This window comes from Notamacropus eugenii, chromosome 7 (assembly GCF_028372415.1).
Source record: "Notamacropus eugenii isolate mMacEug1 chromosome 7, mMacEug1.pri_v2, whole genome shotgun sequence".
Lineage (NCBI taxonomy): Eukaryota > Metazoa > Chordata > Mammalia > Diprotodontia > Macropodidae > Notamacropus > Notamacropus eugenii.
In genome coordinates, this window is record NC_092878.1 from 121,366,071 (window position 1) to 121,393,820 (window position 27,750).

At 37.5% G+C, this 27,750-nt stretch overlaps 1 protein-coding gene across 1 annotated transcript in view; it reads left to right on the forward strand.

The window, feature by feature from the left end:
* The window catches only part of COL25A1 (collagen type XXV alpha 1 chain), a 568,912-nt gene that overhangs the window by 295,554 nt on the left and 245,608 nt on the right, over positions 1 to 27,750 (forward strand). Inside the window, exons 3-4 of the mRNA XM_072623878.1 lie at positions 9,515 to 9,559; positions 12,892 to 12,899. Of these exons, the coding sequence (XP_072479979.1) occupies positions 9,515 to 9,559; positions 12,892 to 12,899 (53 nt within the window). The remainder of the gene's footprint in view (positions 1 to 9,514; positions 9,560 to 12,891; positions 12,900 to 27,750) is intronic.

A 27,750-nucleotide genomic window follows, 5' to 3' on the forward strand; every position in this document is an offset into this window, starting at 1 on the left:
CATGCTTCTCCTGATTCTTGTGTTTGAAAGTCAAATTTTCTCTTCAGTTCTGATCTTTTCATCATGAATGCTTGAAAGTCCTCTATATCATTGAATGACCATTTTTTCCCTTGAAGTATTATATTCAGTTTTTCTGGGTAGGTGATTCTTGATTTTAATCCCAGTTCTGGAATATCCTATTCCAAGTCCTTTGATCCCTTATTGTTGAAGCTGTCAGATCCTGTGTTATCCTGATTGTATTTCCACAATACTCAAATTGTTTCTTTCTAGTTGCTTGCAGTATTTTCTCCTTGACCTGGAAACTCTGAAATTTGGCCACAATATTCCTAGGAGTTTCTCTTTTTGGATCTCTTTCAGGAAGTGATTGGTGGATTCTTTCGATGTTTATTTTGCCCTTTGGTTCTAGAATATCAGGACAGTTTTCCTTGATAATTTCATGGAAGATAATGTCTAGGCTCTTTTTTTGATCATGGCTTTCAGGTAGTCCCATAATTTTTAAATTGTCTCTCTTGGATCTATTTTCAGGTCAGTTGTTTTCCCAATGAGATATTTCACATTATCTTCTATTTTTTCAAACTTGTGATTTTGTTTTTTAATTGCTTGGTTTACCTCATTTATTTCATTTACCTGAACTCAATTCTCTCTTTCAAAGAACTATTTTGTTCAGTGAGCTTTTGAACCTTCTCCTCCATTTGGCTAATTCTGCTTTTTCATGCCTCCTTCTCCTTATTGGCTTTTTGGATCTCTTTTTCCAATTGAGTTAGCCTCTTTTTAAAGATGTTATTTTCCTCAGCATTTTTTTAGTTCTGTTTTAGCAAGCTGCTAATTTGCTTTTCAAGCTCTTCCATTGCCTGAACCCAATTTAAGTTCACTTTGGAGGCCCTGGAGGCAGGCATCTTAACTTCCTGTGACAGTAAGTCTTGTTCTTCCTCATCTGAAAGGATGAGAGGACACACCTGTTCACCAAGAAAGTAACCTTCTATGGCCTTATTTTTTTCCCTTTTCTTGGGCCTTTTCCCAGCCACTTGACTTCTGAATCCTTTGTCAAGAGATTAGACTCAGTTGCTCAGTTCTCCTAGGCTTTGGGTGGGGGCAGGGCCATCAGTCAGGGCTGGGGTTTAGATCAGCTCCCTATTACCAGAGGCTTTAAGCTGAGCTGCCAGGACAGTGGACCCAGGTTGCTTCCTGGCCACCACAGCTGCCTCCGTCTGCTGCCATTGCCCCTGACATTGCCTGGGGCTATTGTTGGAGGAATCTTTTCCTCTCTTGCCCAGCTGGGAAAGCCCCCCAACACTGACTTTTGGAGCTTCCTTTGTTGCTTGTGAGTTGAGGTATCTGGGACCCTCGCTGCTGGGGATTCTGCCATGGAGGCCTGTTCTGGTCCTGTTCCTCCCCATGCCATGTAGCTAGGGCTGGGCTCTGCTCTGCTCAGTGTCCTGTGAGATAGACCTTTCCTGTTGGCCTTCCAGGTTACCTTTGGCTGGAAACATTTTTGCTCTGTTGTTCTACAGCTTCTGTTGCTCTAAACTTTGTTGAGAGTCATTTTTTGCAGGTATTTTGTGGGCTGTGGAGGAAGTGCTAGAGTGTATGCATCTTTCTACTCCACCATCTTGGCTCTGCCCCCAGGAGTATAGTTTTACATGAGTTTTGGTGCACTTGAGGCACTAGAAGAACAGTCAGCAGAAAAATGCATCAAATATTTGGAAATGCAAAACTTCAGGTTTTATTTAGACTGCTTTTGGAAGCTGAGAAAAAAATACAAGACAGATGTGACTTTTCAATTTTTCCGTATGTATTACTCACCTTTTAGGTAAATATTATGAACAAGATTGTACTGAAAGGTGACAGTTCCAGAATGCAGCTGTTACCAAGCTCATTTGCTTCATCATCTATAATTTGGTTTCATTAATCTCTTAAAAATTAACTTTTTGTAGTGATTAAATTTTAAAAAATATTTTAAAAAAAGAAAAAAGACATTTAAAACAAATAACCTTTAAGTATGGCAGCCATATTTCAATTAATTAATCCTTTGAGAACAAATTTCTTTCATATTAAAGATGTGGTGCTTTTGTTGCTGTTTTTTTTTGTTTGTTTTTTACAAATCAAACCTACACATATCATGCAGTGCAGTATTGGTCTCCAACATTTGGCTCATACTACAATGATTCTGTTAAAGTGTACATGTTTTCTTGCACATGACAGAAATATCTGTGCACAGCTTCTATTTGACCATGTTTGAGGGTTAACAGGATGGCCAAGTTGTGAAGTGGATTAAGTTTCACTTTGATGTCCTCAGCCTTCTCCTTGTCTAAACAGGAAAATATCTATTATCACTCATGCTGGTTGTGATAGGTCAACTTTTGAAAACAATGTCATTTAGGAAACAGCTCTGGATTGAAAGTTAAGGGACTTTGCTGTATGCTAATTATACTCCTAGTGGGAATAGTGCCACTAACTAGTTGAGAATCTTCAGCAAATGGATACCTTTCTTGGCTTTTGTTTCCTCTTGTGTAAAATAAGACCTTTGAACCAGATTCATTCTTTCATTTGACAAGACAGTCAAGATAAACATTTATTCAAAAGTAATTGGGTGGGGATAAAAAAATAGTCCCTGTCCTAAGTACTTAACAGGAGTAATTTCAAGCACAAATAGAAATGGGGGACACTAAACCATATTAAGGATCCCCATGGGTGCATATTGTATTAGAAATACACATATTAACACTATCTGTGCTTTATCATATTATCTATTTTGTTAAATATTTCCCCCCCACACACACACTTTAACCTAGATTGGGCAGAACTTGAAGGTAGTGTTGGCCCATCCTATGGATCATATGCTTGACACCTCAGTTTTACAGTATAGGAAGAGAAATAAGATGCAAGTGTGGATAACTCTAATATAAAGCAGAGTAGAGAGACAGTGTGACATAGTGGATAGAAATATGGCTTAAAATTACTTTGTATTGCTTCGTATATATTGGTCTTTACTTATTGTTATATGCAATATATTCTCTAAGCAGTGTGCTGTAAGCTTCTTGAGGGCAGAAATTGTTTTCTTTGTTTCCTTAGCACCAAGGACAGCACCTTACAAGTAATATGTACTTACTAAATGTTTGTCGGATTAAGCATTTGTATTTTCAGCTTTTTATTCCTAACTATGCAATGAAAGATGATGCGCTATTAAAAGAATTTCATGGGTTTGTAACTTTATCACTAGAAGGGTGCTCAGAGGTCATCAGATCAAATCCTCTCATTTCTACAGAAACAGAGACCAAGAGAGGTTAAATGACTTGCTCAGGGCCACCCAGGTAGCTGACTCAGGATTCCAACTTAGGTCTTCTGTTTCCAAATTCAATATTTTTTTCATTTACTATACTTCTGCTTTCTCTCCTGAGAAAGGGGGGGGGGTCAGGAAGGAGGTTAATTAATATCCCTGAAATCAAACTACACCTAAGGTCAACTAAACAAGATTTAAATGTTTTTTTCAATTTTCTAGTGTGATTGGCCCACAGTCCTTTTTGCTCCCCAATCTACTTCTCCTGGGAACAATTAACTAGGGACTACCATTGGTTGGTAAGGAAGTGAGATGCAGGAAAGATTGTGTGTTCTATGGCATTTTTCATGTTTTTTGGCAACACACTAACATGCAGGATCTTCCTACCATAATCAGCAGTATTTGATGCCTTGGTTTGCATCATTGCATCTTTTTTTTTCTACCCATGGAATTGGTTTTCCTAATAGAGGAGTAAGTCCCCCAAAGCTTATCTGTTCTTAACAGGAGTATTAAAACATTTGGTGAAGTTCATAATGATAGCAGTGCACAACAACCTTCTTACAGGGGGCAGTGCCTTTTTTTTAAAAATCAAGAATCATATTGTCCATCAGGACACTCTTTGAACATTTCAGTTGAAGTATATGCTTATAAGGGAACAGTTATCTGTAAGCAATTTCATTGCTACACATGCTCACCTCTTCTAAGCACATAACAAAAGGATATTATATGCACTACAAAGATAATATAGAAAACCATGGAAATTCAGTTAAAAGTCAGCCCTCTACTTTCTGAAGACACCAAATAATTCTGAAAACAATGAATCCCTAGGTTAGCCAAAAAGGTATGTTTCCCTAGGTAAGTGGAAGGCAAACTTAGATGTCCAAACAAGTAATGGCATTATCTTTCCTTTTCTGTACAGAGATGTCACATGCTTCAGTCAGTAATCAATAAGCATTTGTTAAGTGCTAGGTTCTCGGATACAAAGACAAAAATGAAACCATTCCTGTCCTCAAATATCTTATATCCTTTTGAGGGAGACAGCATGCTCACAATAATCTTAGGCAGTTGGTACTATTATTACTTCCATTTTACAGATGAGGAAACCAAGGCAGACAGAGGTTAAATGACTTGCTCAGGGTCATACACCTAATAAGTATCTGAAGATGGATTTCCTTTCAGATCTTCCTGACTCCATACCCAGCACTCTATATATTATTCCACCTAGCTATCTCAGATGAATTAGAATCAGGTCATTTCAAATGCTAATTTGCAAAAAGTGTGGCTGAAAAGACCTACAGAATATTTTAAGTCATACTTTTGTTACCTTTTAAAAAACTTCTTATAAAACACAGATGGCCAGACCAGGTCTTTTGAGGGACTTGGGAGAATCTGACCAGTCCACCAATATTTTTCTTTCTGATGATAATGTTTCCATGTGGAAGCCCTTAGATCTATATCCAATTGAGTCTCCAGGGTATTAAGGCCACGTGCTACCTGTGTCTTGAACTTCTTGGAGTTTGAAAGTTGTCAGGCTTAGCAGCTCATTCTTTAAAACTAGGCAGTTCCTTATTTTCCTTGGACTATTTTTGGGGAGAGCAAATATTATAAGGTTTAAATTCTCATTGTGGTGGTAATTATGTTTTTCTCTTTGTCTGGACTGTAACTCAGAGGGAATTATAATGCCTAAGGAAATGGAGACTGATCTAGTGTGATTGAGAATGATGGCCAGAAAGCCAAGAATGTCTCAAGTTTTATACAGACAAGCTCAGTGCTTTTTTTTTTTTAATAGGTCATTTGCTCAAAAATGTTTCATTTCCCCCACCTTCCCAATGAAAATGATAAAAATAATATTACATAAATATTAGTCAGATAAGATGCTGAATTCCCATAGAATCTTATCACTACCTTTATTAATGTAATTTTATATTTTATATTCTACCTTATTTTATGGTACACATCAGAACTCCTCTAGTAGACAGTAATTTCAGTGGGGACAAGAGACAAACCTTATTTTTATTTGTCATATCCATAACCTCTATTACAATGCCTTTGATGGGGTTCTGGGCCTCTATGCTCTATGGCACAGTCAAGGGCTGTGACATGACAGAATGATATGTTGATGACGCAATAAAGTCTTTTTTCAGGGCAGAAGCTAAAGAGACTTAGCAATAAAAGAGAATTCTGGGAGAGTACCATGTCAGTGAGAGACACCTGAAGGCAAAGGCAGGGGTCCAACCAATGGAGTAGGAGAACTAAGGCATTTAGAGAAGGTATGGAATATAAGTTTGTTAGGGCTATGATACCACAGGTGAAATAGAATGAAATTAATCTTGATATTAACATTATAAAGGAAATAAGAAGAAAACAGGAAATTTCAGCTAAATGGAATGATGGGTCAAAGGTTCTCTTGAGTGAGGCAAGTGAAGGTGTTGATGAAGATGGTTTATTGTGTATCCAAACAGTATAATTTCATGAGACACATGATCATCTAGGATTTCAGTGTTTACGATGAATATTTGCAAAAAGATCACAATGAAGAAAATAGATCAGCTTCCATTCAACTCCTAATGTAGAAGAAGAGGAAGGAGAGAAATTCTCTAAATAAATCAATACGACCCTAAAAATTAAATCCATATATACTTTAATATTTAGTGAAAAAGGTGGGCATAGGAGAAATTCATGAAAAGTATGTTGGAAAACATGGTTTGGAAGTAAAAAAGGAGGGAAGCTGGTAGATTACCTGCCTATATAGGCAGGAATTTTTTTTCAAGAAGGAAGTTAAGAGGCAGAGATATAATATATTTCAAATAACATCACTAAGAATGGAATCAATTGTTTCGATAGACAAGAAATGACTGGTTACCAATGTAGCAATCATTTCCACGTTGTGGTTGATGCACAATCAAAACATCAGATTGTTAGAGCAAAGATCAAAGTCAGTAACAAAATAGAATAGAAAATAAAAAAGAGATGTCTGTATACAGTTAAAACAACTCCAACCTGACACATTTGAGTTGGTGCTGGAAAAATATAGCTAGCATTTCTATAGCCCTTCAATGTCTGTGAAGAACTTTACATGTATTATCTCATTTGATCCTTACAATGATTCTGGAAAGTGGGTGCTATTATTATCCCCATTTTATCAGTGAAGACACTACAGCAGACAGAAGTCATGTGACTTGCCTAGGGTCACCCAGTTATTCCATGTCTGAGGCTATATTTGAACTCAGGTCCTCCTGACTTGAGGTTTAGTGCTCTGTTCCCTGCACCACATATTTCAAAATAAGAAGAGGATAAAAAGGACAGACATCACCATTTCCTATGGAAACTTAATCAGTTCCTACAATGAGGCTTAGAAATTGTTAATGATAGAAGACTCTTGATGCCCCTAACAAGTAGAGAGATATGGCAGTCAAGGTCAGTAATTGTTTAGAATACAAAGTAATTTAGAAAATCTTACAATGGAGGTTGGATAAATATGACCAGTACTGATTAGTTTTACAGTGGGAAGCCATAGAGCTTATAGAAAAATTTATAGAAAGTGTGGCAAGAGACTCAACTAAACCAGATCATCCCCTAGGCATTTAAGGATGGAAAAGGAAGAAGGACAATGAGGAGATTAAAATAGAAAATGATCTCTAAAGATTACTATTACTAGCTCTTTTCTTCCTCGATGATAGGCAAGCCCCAACATTTGGGCTCATATCACAGCCCCCAGTGTGTTGCATGGGGAAGTAGAAATAACTCTAAATAAAACAAAGATGGGAAGAGCAGCTGGACCAGACCAGGAATAAACAGAGATGGCAAATGTTGAGAGTTGAGGGCTTGAGTCTCAAGATACCTAAAAAAAGGGGAAAAAGCTAAATGTTAGAAAACAAAAATCAGAATTGTCAGAAAAGGATAACTGGTGAAATACTAATGAGGCAAATGTTCATTAAATGTATTCACTACCGTAATGGAAGATGTCAACTATATTGTTTAATTGGAAGGATTCCCTATAGGTGATGGAGTCCTATAAACGTGTCTATGAATGACATTGTAATGATTATGACAAGCCTTCACTATTTCAGTCTTTGAAATGAGCTTTATAATAGCTCCAAATTTTGTGTTTGAACTAATTGCCTACACAATTAAATAACCAAGAAGATGAAGAATGCCTTTTGTCCAGATGGCAACATGGAAGAGATCTCATAAAACTGGTCCATCAGAGTGTATACCTTGTATAGACACTGTAGAAGATTCTTTGGGGGATAAGGATGAGAGTCATATAAGATAAGATGTGAAGAGGGTGAAACCTGATTTGCATATTGGATGGAGTATTCATATATTACAAGATAACAATTCCATTAAAGTATCTTTATCATCTAGCATAGTTCTTGGTACAGTGGTCTAAGCCTAGATACCCCTAAAGTTTTACAGTAGTCTCTGTTCATTCAACAAATGTTTATTGGGCTCATATAGTACACAAAGTACAGTGCTGAGCGGGAATACAAAGAAAGTTAAGATAGTTCCTTTCTCTTTACAAGTTAGTTGCAAGTGTGGGGCTCAGGGAGAGTTAGTACCTTTGAAGTGAGGGATTTCTGAACCCTTTTCTGGGCTGCTCATTCACCTTTGGTGTCCAGCTGTCACCCAACTCTCAAGAATGTCCCAAGAATGTGCATGTGCAGAAGCCACACCCTGGTAAAACCATCAGGACAGGTGGGATTAGTCAGTTTGAAGGTAACTGATAGACTTCAAACCTTTTGGTGAGTTACTTCAAGCATGTGAAGACAAGATTCAAACCTGCTTGTGACGTTAGGGGATGTCTACCCAAAGCATCTTTTGACTTTCCCTGGCAGAATGGCATATGAAAACAATTTGTTCCAGTACTCATGAAGGCAGCTGGAGCGGGCTCTGCAGAGTGCTTAGAGACACCGAAGACTCCAAGGTCCTCCACTGTACCTCAGGCCATTTCCAGTCATCTTGACTTTTTTCCTGCCACTGGACTTCAATGACTCAGCAGGCGAGAATGAGGCTGATAATTTTGTACAACTCTGCCTCATTTAAACCCAAGTCATCACCCATCAACCACCATTTTACCCCAACATCATGTTGTCATTGGTTGTCTTCAAAAATGAAGGATCAACAAGTGTCGCCATCATAAGATAAAAATTGAGAGATGAAGCCTGAAATACATACTGAAAATAGACTCATAGAATTAAAATATAGAGAAAATTAGAAGTGAGAAGAATCAAAGAAGTCATTAGATCCTGCTTCTCACTTACAGAAGGAGTCTCCTCTATAGCATCTCTGTCTAACGGCAATGTATCATCATCCTGTCTCTGCTCAAATACTTCAAATGACGTCAAATCCACTATTTTGTTAAGATTGTCTCTTATACCGTTGGATGTTTCTAGCTAACAAGGCTGTTTTTTGCTTGGTGATGGGAAAAAGAATTATAAGCATGTATAATATTATAAAATAAAAAACATAGGAACTTTTTTCATGAGATTTTTGATAATGGGAGATAAGCAGTCATTTTACGTCATTTAGAAGATGTGACCCTTCAAACCTAAATATCATGAATAAGATTTAGGTTATCTGTGACCTTAGATTTCTTCTTCTCCATGTTGGATATATCCCACTTATAGTCATCTCTTTGTGACACCCAGTTTTAAAAATTTGCATTAATATTTATGATTCAAATGTATAAAACTAGTTCAAATAAATTGGGAGTAAGTCTAAATTCATGACAAATATGAATTCTAAAATACTTTGGTAGATCTGTGATTTCATCAATATGGGTATTCCCCTCCAATAATGCATGTTGCAACCTATCTCATCATGTGGGATTCTGTCCATGTCTTCCCATAAAAAATATTTCTTTTATTGTTGAAAAGTGCAACATAGTTCCTACTAAGTAGTATTTTATAGTAGTGGTCCAAGTACCCATTTGATAGTGGTCTTTAATGAGCTTCTCTAAAATTCTAGCAGTCATGATTGGTAATTAGCATCATTTTATGGAAGGCAATACTTCAGAAGGAGCGAGTTTTTATAGTACCACAAAAAAGAGGAGAGCAGAGAATCAAATATTTTAAGTCACCAAAGAGCATTGACTTTGTTCAGACTTTCATTGTAAACTGAGATGTTGTCTGAAAGGCCACCTAGACACAAATCTAGCACTGAGACACTTTTGAAATATAAAAAAGAAAAACTTAAAATAACAAATAATTGAGAAATCTGTTGTTTTTGTTTCAGGACCTCCTGGGAAACGTGGTAAGAGGGGCAGAAGAGGAGAATCTGGTAAGTTTGAACTTTGGACTTTGCCAGGGAAGAATTTGATTTCTGTGTGTGGTCACCAAGCATCCATCTATTCCTATTACATTCTCTTGCTGTGTTGATTTGGTCAGTGTTGTCTTAGCTTATGTACATCCAAGGTTATTTAGCTTTAAATCATTTTCCTCTTGACTGTGTTTGAATGGGTTCACACCCACAGAGATACATATGTCAATGTGTTTAATTAAACCTAATTTCATTGGCATAGGGAGCTCCCATAAGAAAACTCCTTTTGCCAATGCAGGTTGGCAACTATTTTACTACTGATAGTCTTAGAGAGTTTCCTGGGGAAGCAAAATGTTCCCCTTTTGTGACAGAATACTACATCACATTCTTGAAACATTTAGTGTATTCACAGCCAAGTCACACAAAAGGCAATGGTATAATGTTTTAAACATTTGAACCTTAATGGACATGTGTTTGTAGTGTGCACTGATGGCACCATCTTTTTCTTATAACCATTCAAATGGCACATAAGAATTAAATGATATTCTGAGAGCCAGTACTTGAACCAGGTCTTTCTGACAGGCTGCTTGTCTATCTACTACTCCAGGTAACACCTTGAATATATACGTGTCCATGTACCTATACATATATGTGTTTATGAGTAGGGGTGCACACAGATAATCTGGTAAAAGAAGGGGAATATATTTTATATTTACATGCATGCTTGCATATGACTTTTTAAAAAATATTTACTAATTTTTTGTTCACACTTTGAATTCTGAGTTGTCCCCCTTCCCTCACTCCCAACCTCACATTAGAGAAAGCTAACATTTTGTGGGTGTGCATATGTGTGTGTACATACATGCATACATATATATATAAATATATGTAGAACCATAAATACATACTTCCATATATCAGTTACTTTTCTGGAAGAAGATAGCATTTTCTTTCATAAGTCCTTCATAGCTGATTTGAATGTTCATAAAACTCAGAATAGATTAGTCATTCATAGTCACTCTTGGAACAATATTGCTGTGACTGTATACTACATTCTTTTGGTTCTGCTTGTTTCATTAGTTCATGCAAATCTGTCCCATATTTTTCTAAAACCAACCTGCTTGTCATTTCTTACAACACGGTAGTATTATATCACAATCACATACCACATTCCCTAATAGCTTTGTAAAGGCGAGGTCTATAGGATTACTACAATCATGGTTTGACTAGATTATTGGCACCTGATTTGTATTTCTTTATTATTGTTTCCCTCCGGATAAGTTCACATTGTCCAGATAAAGTTCAATGTATTCTACTCTTCTGCAGTAAGGCTGTGACATGACAATGTCCCAGCACATAGTTCAGGGTCACGTCCTTAGGGTATAGTTAGTAAATGTATGTAACATTTCTGAGTCAATAGCTGTCTCAGAACAGGAAGCATACTTCTCTGAAGGGAACAATGCTGCTTTCCCCAATCTAAATCTTTCCTTTTATTTTTTTCTTATAATATATAGTGAGTTTGAAAATATAATCGCCTTGGTCAAATTTGATTTTGAAAAGGGAGGTCTAGGCTGGTTACAATCTGAACTGCTATAAGAAAAATATGGCATCATTACTGTGCACTGCAAACACATGTCCATTGAGGTTCAAATACTTAGTCCATTATACCCTAACCTTTTATGTGGCTTGGATGTGAATACACTATTTAAATGTTTCAAGAAGCTCTCAAACTTGGGGATTTTGAATATTGCTGAATATTCACAAAATGAGATCATTTTAGAACTTAGACCTTTAAAGTTCCCCAGTCAAAGATTCTCCAACTTACATGTATCATTTTTGCTTTAAATTTGTAGTCTTTGTGTGTTTGTAGTACTATATCTAAGTCTATTTCTCTCCATGAAGTCTTATTAATTTGATTATATATTCACCAGGTTATATTTAACATCAGGTCAACCTTAAAGACTTGAAAGACAAGAATCTAGGAGAACCTCCTTATTTCTACCAAGAAAGAAAGTAGGCCAAGGGAGATCAAAGGATTATTGACCCAATGTCATTTGGTATTTTAGTGACAAAATTGGAAGTAGAGCTCAGGTTTCCTGAATCCCACTTTCATACACATTCAGTTTCCTCAGTCAAAATGAGGCAAAGGAATTGAATGAGTTTCATGAAAAGACTTTATCTAGTGTATTGTTTTGGCATCCTGTTTTACTTGGGCTGTCTTCACAAGGGATCAAATAAAGTCTTATCAGCCTGTCCCCCTTTGTTTGAAGGATGAGGGGGAAAGATATTCTAGAAGGACAAGAAAACAACCATCCTTTCACAGTATGTTCTAAAGTGCTTAAAAACATTAAATTGCTCAATATCAAGATGTTGGAAGCATTGACGTCATCAAGGACCAAATACAGCTGGTTCTATTTGAGATCCCCTTTGCCCTTCTCTTTAAAAAAAAAATGAGGCATAAAAGCTAATGAAAAGTCACTGATTTGGGAATTACAGCTGTATCACTTACTATGACTAAATTATTAGATATGATTTGCAAGACTTTGGTAGTTTCCTCGAAAATTTTTCCAGAAACCCACTGAACCTAAATAATTGGAAATATGTGCAAATTTTACTTCATTCAGTGTGACCTTTGCATAGTCTAACTTTTATAACCAAGTCCTGGAAAGGGAGGGGGAGTGAGAATAAGGTGATGAAAAGAATGTTTCATGGAGTCAAGTAACCACTAAATTTGTCCTTTTTGGCAAGAGAAAGTAAGATCTAGATTTGAGTATTTTGTCCTAATGCCAAGGTCAAATATTCAGGGTAAAAAAAATTTGTAATTTTGTAGGCAAGATGAAATTGAATGTTTGGTTACGTGGCTAATTGGCCTAGGAAAATATTATATGTATGATTTTTCTGAAAATAGACTCTTGTATTCAGTATTTTTGGCATGTCATGTGATTTTATGAGCATATATAGCTGTTGAACAGAACTGTATATGTATTTGAAGGCTTTCTCATACTCACATCTTTACCATCAATACCAGTTATAGTGAGTTGTTGGGAGAATGACATATTTGTAAGTGATCTAATACATAAACTCCTGGTTTGGCCAATTTTGCAAATTTTGAGAAGTCAAACATTGCTTCTCTACCCCTTTTATTACAAAGAATGGCAAAAAGCATTTCTTTTAAATCAGATTGCCTCTTTTATCTGAATTCTCCTTAGTATATTTCAATTAATTCTCATTTGCATGATTAAGTTTAGGTTCTTGAGATGTGCTGTAATCTTCATTTTTGATATTTTACATTCTCATCTCTGCAACAGCATGAACTGATTCTTTCTTTCTTTTTGTTTTCTTTTTCTTCACAGGTCCTCCTGTAAGTATATTTGATACCTTTTGACTCTTCCACATTAATCTGGATTGTGCCTGTCTAAACATTGTTAGAACAGATCGTATTTCAATTAGAGGAAAGGTAGTGCCATTTTTTTAAAACAGTACCTCTGGAACAGCTGAGCAATTGCTTTGGTTTCTCATTGGAGAAAGTCTTTAGGCACAATTTTGTTGGAACAATCTTAGAGGTGATATTTTGGAATCAAATGATGTGTAAGTATTCTCAGTTTTTCTCTGCCTCTTATTTTTGGAAAGTGTGACTTTTGGTTTGGGCTCCATTGCCAACAACTCACAGCCCTGGAATTCTGTGTTTTCTTTTCCACAGAAATCTCAAAGCTCATTTCATCTACTTAAACTTGTATCTGAAACATTTGCATTTGCTGGTCTACCAAATGGAGATAACAATGGGATTGTGAATGTGATATCCCTTGTAGACTCTGTCCAATACTCCTTCCTAAGGCAAAATTCCCTTTGAAGTGAGTTAGAGTTTTGCCTGCACAAAGACTACAGGGCTGCACCTTCTCAGAGTTTTTCTTGCTTTTTCTCTCTCACTTGAGTAGGTCAGATTTGTGTGGTTTCTAGTATTTTTCCCACTCACTGGAGTGGATTATCTTGTCACCTTTGAGCTGGATGTGTTTTTGACTAATATCCTGGCTGTTTGCTGCCTGACATACTGGGCACTGGATATTTACAGTAGCAACAATAGTTGGCCTTGACATACTTTCACATCCCCAAAAGCTAGTTTGCTCCGGTGTTCACTGAGTACACATTGGCAACTCATCTGACGGGATGACTTGGTCCAGAGAGAGCAGGAGGCTTAGTGCATGCTAGTTTTCTGTATTCAGAGGAAATGTTGGCTTCCCAAATATCTTTTGCAGCCTTCCTGGAAAATTCAGGAATGGAACATAAATCATGAGAACAATTTTTGTTCTGTAACTGATTTTTAGCTTTCCTTTAATGGTAGGCAGATGGTATGTCCTGGGTCTGTAAGTGTTTCCTCCTAGGCTTCAGCTTCATACCTCTGTAGTTTATAGTAGAAACAAACCACTATTGCCCAGAGAGAACTCCGGAGATTCCAGCTTGAACAGAGGGTTCAAGGCTTCCTTTCATGACCTCCTTTTGTAACCTAAGTGATTCTTAAATCCTAGGTTTTTTCATGGTCACTTACAAGTCTCTAGAATTCAGATTTGGTTCCCAACACTCCAGGCAATTGCTAATCTCGTTTCCTTCAGATTTGCTATTATCCTTGATCCCATGCATAAAGATGTCCATTGTCTGACTTACATAACATTTCTTTATCCATCATAACCCTTCTGTAACATGACTCAGAGTTATTGCCACATATTCCATATATTTAGACATACCATGAATTGAATCACATCCCCTAAATCATAACAAATATATAAAGTAAAGGCTGGATCTACCATGCTTAATTTACAGTGTAAGTATCTATCTTAGTCTGACATCTGTGTTTTCAGAGAGTTTAGTTGTATGCTGAAATCATATTATTTCCTGAAATCAATAGTTCTTTTATGGCTGGGAGAAAATTCATTTAGCAAGATTTAAAAACAGTATTGATTATTCTCTCTTAAAAGAGAGCCTCACTACAAGTGGTTTAGGCAATAAATTACACATAAGTGAAACTACCTCATACAAAAAAAGTGCTTTGGCTAGTTGCCTAATTACAAATGTAATTTCTAATTACTTTGTAATTTCTAATTATAAATTGCCTTGGATGAAATGCCAAGTAATTGAAAGTTCTGGTCCATAGCAAAAAAAAAAAAAAAAAAAAATGGCAGAGGGAGATTCTGATTGCATTTCATCCTTAAAGTGATGTATAGAATGGCAGCTTTCTCATTTGTAAATCTCACTCTCATCTCCCCCCCAAAAATGAATGGATTGTATTATCATTATCACCACTCCATCCACCACTGTCAAAGCAACTTACTAAGTTTCTATGTATACTTGTTGGGATTTTCAATGTAGGCAAACCAGAGAAGAATAGTATTTTGTCATATAATGTCATACAACTAAATCTGGAAGAGACCACAAAGGTCACATAGTCCATTCCTTTCATTTCAAAGATAAAGAAAATGAGGGCAAGGAAAGTCAAGTGATTTGGCTAAGGTCACACAAGTAAGCTAGCACATAATACATGCCTAAAGAATACTGGATTGATAAGACTTTTCAGAGACAGCACTTCTGAGTCCTCTGACTGCTTACTGAGCCAGAGTTCTTACTGAGTTCTTTCCACTGTAAGACCTTGTATCAGATGATTTGGGTGATTTCCATTCTTAGTAAAAATAGTAAAAATTTCTAAAATTAGGTTTCATAAATGTTTATTCTCCAGGTATGATTTTTAGAAAATTCATTTGGGGTATAACTGTTTCCCCACATTTGTTTTACTCTCTACTTGCCTAATTCTAATTTTTATCAAATTATTTTCTTCAGTTAACTTTTGCATCTCCTTTTCTATCTGTCCAATTCTTCCTTTTAAGGAATTATTTTCTCCAGTTAGTTTTTGAACTTTCTTTTCCATTTGTCCAATTCTTCCTTTTAAGGAATTATTTTTCTCCAGTTAGTTTTTGAACTTTCTTTTCCATTTGTCCAATTTTCCCAGTTAAGTTTTGTGCTTCCTTTTCCATTTGTTCAATTTTCCTTTTTAAAGAGATGTTCCCTTCATGGAATTCTTTTTTTCATACCTTTAAAATCATTAGCCAGTTAATCTTCTATTTCCTTCTTCAGCTATTCCAGGAGAGCTTTTTGTGCATGCAAGCAGTTCATATTCCCTTCTAAAGTTTCAGATGGGAGTACAGTCTCACTACTGACCTCTTTGGTTTTTGTGTTTTGGTCTTTGTCCTCATAGAAAGATTCTATGGTTTTTTTCACCCTTGTTTTGCTTTTTCTTGTTCATGATGGTGATTGTGTGTTGTGGCTTCTGCTTCTTTCAGTTAGAAGCTGCAGAACTTGGTGTTGAACTGACTTCTGTGAAAAAGCTAAGAGCAGGTGTCTTTTTATCTTTTTGTTTTCTGTTTCCCCAATCAGCCTTGGGGTTAGCTTGTTGAGCTTGGAGGATGGGTGGTCTGATCGCAGGAGATTTCAGCTGAGCTGAGGCAAAGGCAAGCTCAGGAGTTGATGGTCCAGCTGCCCTATTGTCTTCCCATTTCCCCTGGAGTGCTGAGGCATGCCTGAATCCTAGTGCGAGTTTCCACCATCCTGGGGCCCCTCTCCTTCCAGTTCACCTCTGCCACAGTAGGAGGAATCCCCCTTAGCTATTTTCCTAGTCTCAGTTGTTATGGGACTGTTTGCCCCCTTTGCTGTTCCCACTGATCCAGGATTTTTCTGGGGAAATATTTTATGATTCTTTTGAGGTCAACAAGGGGGGAGGAGAAAGCATTTACTGATCACTCCGCCATCCTGGCTCTTGGAAGTTCAAGGAGGTGACTTACAGACATTTGATCTGAGGACTGAAAGTCTCAGAAGCTGCTGGGCTGCCACTCGCTGGGCTCTGCTGGTCTCTCACCCTGGGCTTCCACTCTGCCAGTTCTGTCTGCTGCTGCCTCAGGCCTCCCTGGGGCCCTTCCACTCTGCTGTGCTATGCACTGGGGAACAGATCCTTTCCTTCGACCTTCCAGTCTGTCCTGGGCTGTGAATCTGCCAGTCTGTCTCCTATTGGATTCTGCACCTCCAAAGTTTGGTCAGATTCTCTCCTTAGAGGTATCTGAAGGAGTTTGTTTAAGAGCTTAGGTGAGTTGTTGCTCTCACCCTGCCATCTTGGCTCTGCCCCCAATTTGTTTTATTCTCAACCTTCCTTTCATTTTATAATCTAATACTTCTCCTGCAAACCAGAAATTGAGTTTTTTTGAGTAGCAATTTATGTGACTCTCCCTTTTGAATGGTGATTCTTATGCTTAGGTAGGTATTACATGTACTGACAAATTTAAGGGTTCTCAATATTCCTACTGCTGAATTAACCTTTAGAGAGAGATCTTCTAAATGGACATTGAGATTCCTTTCAGCTTCTGCCAGGACATCCTAATGCGTTTAGAATGACTCCAAAACATCACCTGAGATGTTCTGCTACTCATTCATCTCTCACTTGTGCTGATGGAATATGAAATGAATACCAAAGCCTCTTTTTCCTGAAAACAAAAAAGCTTCAGAATTTTCTACCCATTGTACATGCAAATCATAAGATCAGAGATTTAGAACTGAGAAGGACCTTTGGGAATCACTCTAAGCCAACTTCTTCCTTTAACAAGAGAGTGAGGGACAGAGAGGTTAACAACTTGCCCAAGGCCACTAGGATGATACAAGAGCCAGGATTAAAATTTGGATCTTTTGACTTCACTCCATGCTATTTCGTGATGATAACGGCAATGAACTCATATTTTTGTTCAGTTGTTTCAGTCATGTCTGACTCTTTGTGACCCTGCTTGAGGTTTTCTCGGAAAATTTACTGGAGTGGTTTGCCATCTCCTTCTTCAGCTCATTTTGTAGATAAGGAACTGAGGCAAATAGAGTTAAGTGACTTGCCCAGGATTACACAGCTATTAAGTATCAGAGGCCAGATAAGAACTCAGAAAGATGAATCTCCCTGACCCCAAGCCCAGCATTCTTTCCCCTGTACCACCTAGTTGCCCTAATCAACTCATTACTTGTGAAGATTTTGAACTTGATTCTTCACTACCTTTATGAAGAAATACTCCCCAAATAAGCTGGAAAAATGAATGACCACCTAATACATAGTGATAATAATAACTCCTGACCTCTTTATATTTTCATTTAAAAAATATTTGGGAAATGACAGGACACATGGATGCAAATACAACTAGCATTGTGTGGTGCTTGAAATGTTTCTTTTATTCAATTTGAAATTTTTGTATATTGAGATAATTGTTTAAACATTATAACTCTAATCCCAACTGACAGTGGATCCCATGTGTCCATTTTCTCCTTAGGAAGCCATTCTGCTTTCATTCTGGGACCTTTGTGCCTTATTCTATTTAGTTTGGTTGCTTAGCTCTATGCATTTTGAGAAAAAGTAAATTGCTACCGCAGGAGTCTTAGCAGTTGACCACAAAAGACTATAATGGAGCAATTTTACGGTAATGTATGTAATTTAGAGTCAGACAATTATCAGTTGCCCTTTTCTAATTTCCTTCACACAAATGTAATATACAACAAAATACTATTCCAAAGGATTTGATGCAAGCATTTTGGTTGCCCAGTTTGGACACTCCAAGGATACGAGCTAGAATGACATGCTGCCTAATTTCAGAGGCAGTTAAGATATCGTTCCTGCTTTTAGATATGCCTTTTAAACTAAAGCAGTGTGAGTTCCATGGAGATACAAATTATGGCTCAAACTTTTTCTAAATGCAATCACAGTTTAAAAACTGGGTTAGTTTCTTAATAAGCTTTGACCTTCTGTAGAGTATCCTCTTGCTCCCATATGTTTTATAGGAAGTTCTCTACTCATTTTCACAAGTCAGAGAAATAAGCACGTCCTGGGAGTTTAGCCAGAAAAGAGACAGGAACCTTGTTGCCACTGATTTTTTGATTCCTATCAGTCTTCTAAGTTACATAGTCGTAGGAGACTGACAGTGATAGGATGTTATTGTCGTTAGTGTTGAACACTCTGAGGTGTGAAATATGACTCTTTTGAACAGTCTGTTCTAACTTATGTACCATCAACAATTGTCAACTAGGCTGAATTGTAGACTCTTGTTGACAGATGTAAGAAGCAGACATGGCCAGGCTATGGGTACAAAGTTGCTTTGGCCAATGTGGCAGATGAATTAGGGGGAAACAATCTCTCCCCCCCTCACTTTCCCCTTCCTCCCCACAGACCCACACACATCCACCTCTATAAAAGCTTCAAATTAAAGCCTTCTAATTATTGCATTTTTCTGAATCAAAAAAAGTTGGCTTACAATTCAGAAGCAGACACTTTCTAGCTTTAAGATTTTATAAGAAGGTTGTAAGCAGTTAGGTGGCACAGTGGGATGGAGGGCTGGGACTGGAGTCTAAAAGACTCATCTTCCTGAGTTCAAATCTGGCCTCAGTCACTTACTAACTGGGTGAGCTTGGACTAGTTACTTAACCTTGTTTGCCTCAGTTTCCTCATCTATAAAGTGAGCTGGAGAAGGAAATGGCAAACCACTCCAGTATCTTGCAAAGAGAACCTCTAATGAGGTCATGAAGAGTCAGACATGGCTAACACTAACAGCAGCAACAAAAGGCTATGTGCTACTTTTTTCCTTCTTTACGTTATTCAGAATATCCTGCCCTATCCTGCATTGTTTCTCACTCCTACTAAGAGTTTTCTTGTTTATCTATTGTCTGACTTTGCTAAGCTTTAAGACCATTAAGTTGGAGATGAAAAGGTCTTTGGTGCTCAGATGAGGAACTTGAGGACCAGGGAGATTGACTTTCTTGAACTCAAACTAGCAAATTCAGAATTCAGTCCCAAAATCTTTGCCTCTAAATCCAGAGCTTTTGGCACTGTACTATGTGGTTATTTTGCATTTAATTTCATAAATGATAGAGAATTGTCCCCCCTCTGAACCACAAACCCTATTGAACTATGTGGAATATTATAGTTGCTTTCTCTAGAGCCTAGAGATAGAAGAGTCCTCAGAAGCCAAGTGCTTCACTATAAGAAAGCTAACCCCTAGAAAAGTGACTTGTTCAGCTAATAAATTATACACACTGCCTCTTTAAAGCAAGGAGGTCTGAGTTTAGCAACATACCCTTAAGTTCCATGAAGAGAAAAATCCCCCTAAGGTCACAAGGAGGGAAATCTTTTAAATAATAATAATAGCTAGCATTTATATACTTTTTAAGAGCACTTTGCAAAATGTTTTTACAAATATTATCTCATTTAATTATAGCACCTGGTGTTTAGGTGCTATTATTGTACCCATTTTCTTTTTAGAGAACTGAAGCACCAGAGAGGTTAAGTGACTTGCCCAGGGTCATACAGCTGGTGTCTGAAGTCTTCCTGACTCTCAGTCCTGAGCTGTATATATTGAGCCACCTTCTTCCCAAGTCCTTTTTCAAACAGACACTATCTATCTCTTGGCTGTTGAGCAGATAGAGTGAGGATTTAGTAGTTTGAATTTATTTGATTAAAAAAACTTACTGTTGGTATCTAATGCTAGATGATTATAGTGTGGTAGTGGTGGTACAGAATGTTTCTTTGCATGGAGAGAATCTTTTATGAAGCTGGTTCATAATCTGAGAGCAGTGATGAGTTGGCAAATGCTTAACAACTAATTTTCAGGGAGGTGGGGGGGGAAGCATCAAAACACATTTTTAAGTTTAATCTGCATTGTTAACATTTTCTTCCATGATGTTCTTGAGTGTAGGAATCAACATAATGTTAAATCAAGCCAAGATTTGTAATGTTTGCCATTTTCTAATATTCTCATAATGGCCAGCTCTCATGACTTGGTTTGAGTTCACTCTAGCTCACCTCTAACTAAGAGTATGGGTAGACCACAATCTAAGAAAACAGAGATGATTTTTATATAGATATAGTGAGTTGTGTTGTATGAAATGACTACCATGTGGAAGCCACTGCATTTGGAAGAAGGTAGAGAATCACTGTGGATCAGGGAAGGGGGATGATGAAAGAGGAATTTCATTCTTAGTGGATTTTCCTCTACTGTGTCAAGCATTTCTACATATTTTGAGGACACCTGTAAGCACACTAAAGTGGAATTTTGCAAAGCCATTGGATACCATGCTCTTCTCTCTCATATGTGATGATTTTATAAATAATCTGTTACATAATTAGCTAGAATTTGGAAAGCACTTTACAAATACCTCATTTGATCCTCACGACAACTGTAAGATGAAGGTGCTATTATCATCTCCATTTTCCAGATGAAACTGAGACAGATAGAGGTTAAATGACTTGCCCAGGGTCACACTTAGTGAGGCAGAACTTAAACTCGGGCCTTCTTGACTCCAGATTAAGTGTTCTATCCACTGTGCCACCTAGATGACGCATGACTTTCAAAAAGGCACTAATGTTTCTAGATAAATTCAGACATGATGCAAGAGAGAGAAAGAGAAGGGGAAAGGCGAGAGAAGGGAGGGTGGAGAGCTTGGTAATGAATTAATTTGAAATCTTTTCGAGTCCATCGTTACAAGAGCATGACCACCAGGTGTCACAGAAGAGCTAAGTCAGTCACTTAAGGACACTCCCACATAGGCACATCTGGAAATAAAGGTACCAAGAAGAGAGTGAATTTACTGATAAATGACATCTCCAGTATCTTTTTTGTCTCTTCCATTAGGATCATTTTTCAGTGTTCCTGGCTACCTGTTCCTGTTCTACCTGTCAGTTTAGAAAGTGCTGGACTCTGCCACCTAGTTGCTAAAAAGCAGCATGATTTTGCTACTGCTTAGGCAGTATTTGGTCTTACTCTTAGATTTAGTTGAAATTTAGAAGTTCAGGAATGAGGATCTTGTATTTTTCTCCATGAGTGTATAAAGACTTCACAAATTCAGATGAATGGTGAGGTTGACTTTTTTTTAAAAAAAATGATACACCATTGGCATCTCCAACAAACCTAGTTTTAAAAGTTTGGGTCCCACTCCAATTCCCACTCCTCCCCCCCGCCACCCAACAATATTACAATTTTCATGTGACAGACTCCTGGATTCCATTTGGGAACACAAGTTTCTAAGTATGCATGCAACATGTTCCAACTCATTCAGAAACAGGAAATGCCAGGGACCTCCTGTAAGGGAGAGGCATACATACCTACAGGGGCATCCCCAGAGAGATGCAACATTTTTATAACGGGAAGTCTTGTGAAATAAACATCAAGGAAAGTCTTGAAAGGAAAAAAATAACCCAAAGAGAAATTTAAAGAAGGCCACATACAGGCTGAAGAGTGGCTTATAAGTGTTGGGGGGTGGGGGGGGGTTGGGTGGAAGAAGCCATTGTTGCCAGGAAGCCAGCTGGCCTGAGTTCTGCATTCTGCCCATGTGGTCTCAGTGATAGTGGTGAAATTTATGAGCTTCAGATTATCTTTCTTTTACATCAACCAGCAACATGGCACTCCAAAAGTGTTAGATCTAGGGTGATCACCCAGATTAGAGGACTGGAGAATAAGCATTTATTAATTGCTAAGTTCAGAGTAGTAGCGGTATAAAGAAAGGCCAAAGACAATTTCTTTTGCTACCTGTTCTCAAAGAGCTAACGGTCTATCTGGATAGATGATATCCAAAAATCTTTGTAGAATCCTTGACTTCCCAATTTACTACTGGTGGCCCAACTCCGCAGTTTCTAGTCTCTTTTGTCCTAAGGCTACTTTTCATCACCTTTTTATAATTTGTATATGTCTATTTATGTACCTGGAGGGCAGGAACCATTTATTGATTTTTCTTGATATCTTTAGTTCTTAACATAATCATAGTGTTTAATAAATGCTTGTGGATTGATGTTCTAGAACCAGTTGTTTCAGACATTCAGTTTTTAAAAGTGCTTTTCTAAACTGAAATCTCAAAACATTTAGTAGATTGGCCTCATACAAGAATTTTGAGTGTTGGGGAGGGAGAAGACAGGAAGGATAAACCAAAGAAGATGAGGACTTGGGGGGAATGGACGACTCATTGAGAAGAAGGGTATTTATTTAGGTGTGTGGTATGAGCAGGTCACTTGATAAAAGAAACAAGTACGTACTGAGAGAGAGCTGGCTTCTTTCTGGATGAGAGCCACAAGTGGCATGTGGCAAGCACATTTGCTACAGAGTGCCTTCTCAGTTTCAAAGCACCTTTCCTGTTCCTTGTTTGAACACCTGTATATCTTTTCTAATATCCGATCTACCCCATAGATGAGATGTCAAGTCACTCTTTCCTCTCCTGCCAATCTGGGCAAAATCTTTAGCTGTTTTCCCTTCCCCTACCTGCTTGTCATAGATAGAGCTGTTAGCCTAAAGGACATCTGGAGATGTTGTAAGACACTGCTTCCCACCAGATGTCTCTGCCTGTGGCTTTCTGCGACTGGTCAGGCTAGTAGAGGTAGCATGATCTTCAGACAGTCTGTATACAACACTCTGCTTACCATCTGGTAAATGAAGTCAGCCACATGGAGAGCCTCTTTGGATTGGTTATCATAGGCAATGCTGTCTGCTTTGGGTTTTCATGATTCTGAAATGGAAAAATAGATGACTGAGATCCTGGCAGAAACTCTTTGCCCTGTACCAGAGAGTTGGAGAGAAATCAAGACTGACCACATCCCTTTGGATTAGCAGGTTCCCATCTTCCAAGCATGGTGAGTTCCTCCTACTACAGACCTATGAGAAATACTGCTTTGAGTCAGATATGGGAGAAGATCACTCTTCTGCCTAGTTTTTGCTTTAGTTCTGTGTCAGTCAACAAGCATTTATTAAATACCTACCATATGCCAGGCATGGTGCTAGGCATGAAGGATAAAAAGAAAGGCAAAAGACAGTCCCTGTTCTCCAGAGCTCATACTCCAATTTATTTATTCATCAAGAGGTGGAGAAATATTTGAATTTACAACACTGTAATTTGGGATTAAAAAACCAGAAGAGAAGTAGGGAGAAATATTCCAGATAGATATTAATTTGCAAACTAAGACAATATCGAAGTCATTTTCCTTAGGTGCCAAAAAAGTTATTCATCTTGAGAGGGCTATAATTAAATCATTATTAATATTTCAGATAGCAGAAGGATAGAGTCTGGATCTGAGACTTCTTTGGTATAGAAAGCTCCTTCTATTAATAGAAGTTGGCATTTCTCTTCAATTTAAAGTTATAGAGAATTTCCTGGAGTGGGGAGCAGGGCACTGATAAATTAAAGTACTGGCTTAGGATCACACAGCCAGGATGTGTCAGAGTGGGGACTAAGTCTATGTAAGCCAGAAATAGCAAACTTGGTTTTTTGGCTGGAGATTTTTATTGTCTTTGTATGCATCTGTGTGTATATGTGTGTGAGCTCCTGCATGCACATGCATCATTTGCAACTGCTGCCTCCTTCCCTTCATTTTATTTTTTTGGGGTGTGTGTGTGTGTGTGTGTGTGTGTGTGTGTGTGTGTGCGCGCGTGTGTGTGTGTGTATGTGAGCATCACACACTCCGCCCCCCTCTCCTCAGATTTGCCATTTGTAAAATTACTCCTATACTTTCCTTATTATTTTTTATAGGAAAAATGGGATAAATGAGGTAGTCAGTATGAAAAGATTTCCTTGTTCTTCCAAACTGGTTAGTTCAAATTCCCATGAACTTATTTTTATAGGAAATGGTCATGGATAGATTGAAGACCCAGAAGGATGATTGAATTCTAGTCGAAACCATATTATAAGAGGGCTAGTGAGGCAGATATGAGAAGCAGCTATTGCTCTTAGTCACTAATTTCTACTTTGATTAGGAATAAAATGGTACAACTAGGGACTTTACCAGAATGACTGTTTACTCAGGAGAGAGGAGCAGCAAATGTATGAAATTTACTGTTGCTTCCATAGCAAAGTCTCTCATGCATCTTGAGTCAGCCTGGGTAGAAGTGGCCCTTTCCCCAAGAGGTCTGAGGAACTATGTGTGAGGCAGAAATAGGCAGAGTGACTAATGTGTCTTAGGCAGTAACCAAAGGAATGACCAACCTGTTTGTACATTCACATCTGACTGACTTCTGACTTAATGAGTGCATGAGGGTTTATTGATCATAGGCTAGTGCATTTGTAAAGGACACCAGCTACCTTTGATTCCTTGTGAAAATAGAATGGTGTAAGCCCCCTTGTTTGTGGACACCATTGCTTAGTCAGAGCTAGCTGTTTCTTTGAGCTTTATGGATGTCATGGAATTTTTGAGAATTGCTACTGACACAGCCCGAGTGACTATATCAGAGCCTGGTACAAACCTTTGATTTGTATCATTTATTTCCTTAAATAGATAATGTGACTAGACTACCCCTTATAGCCCATGACTTCCATAATACCAGTATACATTTTGGTGAATAGTACTGCCCAGTGTTCAAAAACACTAAGGTAGCTTACTAAGAAATGTTGTGAATATGATATTTTGAATATCCCAAGGGAATACTCATTGTGGAAATCGTAGACTTGGGAAAAAATTACCATGGATGTATAAAAAAGTTACATTGAATATCATTGGCATTCTGAAGGAAGTTGATGGAAAGATTTTTGTGACATTTCTAATAGAACACAAGTGCTTCAAAGGTCATGTTATTCTCTCATGAGCAGTTAAAACATTTAGTATTCTTCAGCAACAGAGTAATTGCACGGAAGATCTTCAATTTATTTGTTCTTCCAAAGTAGTTATGTCAAATTCCTGTAACTATTGGACAAATAGTAGCCCCTAGTTCATGTCTGATGCTGTATATTTTACAAAGTTAACCAGTACTTTGTCCAAGGTAACTACTGATCTTAATTTGAATTAGAATCTGGACTACAATAAGGCAAATTCATTACGTTTCTCTAATTATTAAATACTTTCACATTTGAGGGAATGTAAGGGCCTCAAATTGTAGAGTTCAAATTATTTCTGCTTCTCCCAAAATGTTCTTTGGTAACTTTAATTGGTCTCTAAAAGTGCATTCAACCAGCCCTCTGTGACGTTCTTAAAAATCTGTTCATAATTTATCTTTTTTTCCCCCTGCTTTCATCTTTATTCTAAGAGTCAACAACTTAATTAACCTTTATGTGAATGGCCCCAATTTTTAAGACTTTGAGTTCTATTTTTTTTCTTGCCTCTTCAGCATTGTTTGAGTTGCAAATAATCTATTGGCTAAAAAACGTCATAAATTCTACAATTTTAGTCTAAGAAACAACGTTGGGCCTCTGTTCCTTCTCTTTAAAGTGGAGAAATTAGGCTAAATAGTTTCTAAAGTTTCCTTTCAAGCTTTAAATCGATGATCCTATGATACATGATGAATTATTAAAGATATCCACTTGGCAGTCATCACAATTAGTTAAAACATAATGCTTATGAAAAGGCTTAATTTCTTCATACTTTTATTATTTGTATGTTTCATGACTATAGGGTACCTCCACAACTTCCCAAGTCATCTTATAAAGAAATGGATTGAAATATCATATATATTAAAATAATTATAATGTCATATATTAATTATATTGTATTATGCTATATTATGGAAATATAAAATCATACCATTAGGAAAGAAATTCAGCAGCCATCTAGTCCAGCCCATACGCAAAACGAATTCCTACTATTATGCACCCAAGAAGACATCACTAAATGTCTACTTGAAACCTTCTAGGACAGTTAATTCCATTTTTGCTCAACTCCAATTTTTAGGAAGTTTTTCTTGACAATGTATCTAAATTTGCCTCTTTGGGACTTTTGTCTAAGTTCCTACTTTTGCACTCTGAGTCCAAGGGAACAAGTCTAGTCATTTTTTTCATATGACAACTCTTTGGATATTTGAAAACAACTCTCATGGACTTCTGAGTCTTTTCCAGGTTAAACGTGCCCAGCTCCTTCCTTTACCATCTTATCTGCCATCTCCTCTCCCAGTCCCCTCCCTCCACATCTGAAGTTGTTCATCATCCCATGTTATCAGAAATATTCTGAACGGGAAAAGTTAATGGCTGTCCCATTCTTTGGAACAACTGTTTATTTCTTCTTATTAGGAAACAAATAATAAATTCTGTGTTAGTGATGTTAGCCTACAAAGGTGCATTGTTTCTCAGTCATAGTGAAATTTTAACCTCAGAATTACAGCTCTAAAGGACAATTTTTACTTTGCATGTAATCATGCCTTGGAAGTCCTTCTGGAAATTTCTGTTAGTTGCATCTACATTAGAGTACTCTTCTGAGAGTAGAATTATACTTACTCAGGAGACTTGAACTGCCCAAAGTCCATGGATTTTTATGGAGTACATGAAAGACATGCTTTAGTCCCAGGCTGGAGATGCAATTTTATGTACAGATATATAGTTTCATTCAACCATAGTGGAACAATACTTGGTCCCTTGATTTGAATTTGTGGGAATTATTGCATCTTGCTTCCTTCCAGAAAAAGCATTATTAACAACCAATTAGCACACAATTTCAGGTCTTTTAACAGATGAGAGTGAGGATTGGAAGAGTGAGTTAGAGTCCTTGCAGGAACCCAGAGTAATTTATTGCCTTTCTGTTGTATGAGCTAAATGTATTTTTCATCATATGTAGCCTTTCATTTAGACTACTAATCAAAACTCAGGAATAAGTGTGTGTTTGTGTGTATGTGAATGACTGTGTGTGTGTGTACACACACATGTGTTAAGCAGCTCTTTTGAGTGGAATTGTAAGCAGCTCCTTACAGTCCATGAACCAATCCTTCCTCTATACCTCAACAGCAAATACCAAAATCACCAGTTCTCCAAGTTTGGTCCTGGGGTCCCTGAGACCCTTTCAAGGGACCCATGAGGTCAAAACTATTTTCAAAATCATACTTACATTTTGATTTCTAATATAGTTAATATTTATAGATATAACCAAAATAAACAAAACTTCTTTGGGGTGGGAATCCTCACTAATTTTGAAAAATTGTATAGGAGGTCCTGAGGCAGAAAAGTTTGAGAACTACTGCCTTAAGTAATTCCCTTTTCTGTTTTCTGCCTCAGTTATCTGGACTTCCTAATCTTCTCCATTCCTACCCTTACTTTGCATATTATAAGTAAGTTTATAATTGTTGTGACTTCGCCCTTCAGTGTGAAAAGTGAGATCTCCACAGTGTGGAGATTTTTATAACTCATCAATGAAACAAAGAAGGGGTGGGGGGGAGTTGTTGTTTAGTCCTTTCTCAGTCCTGTCAGACTCCATCTTGTCTCATTTG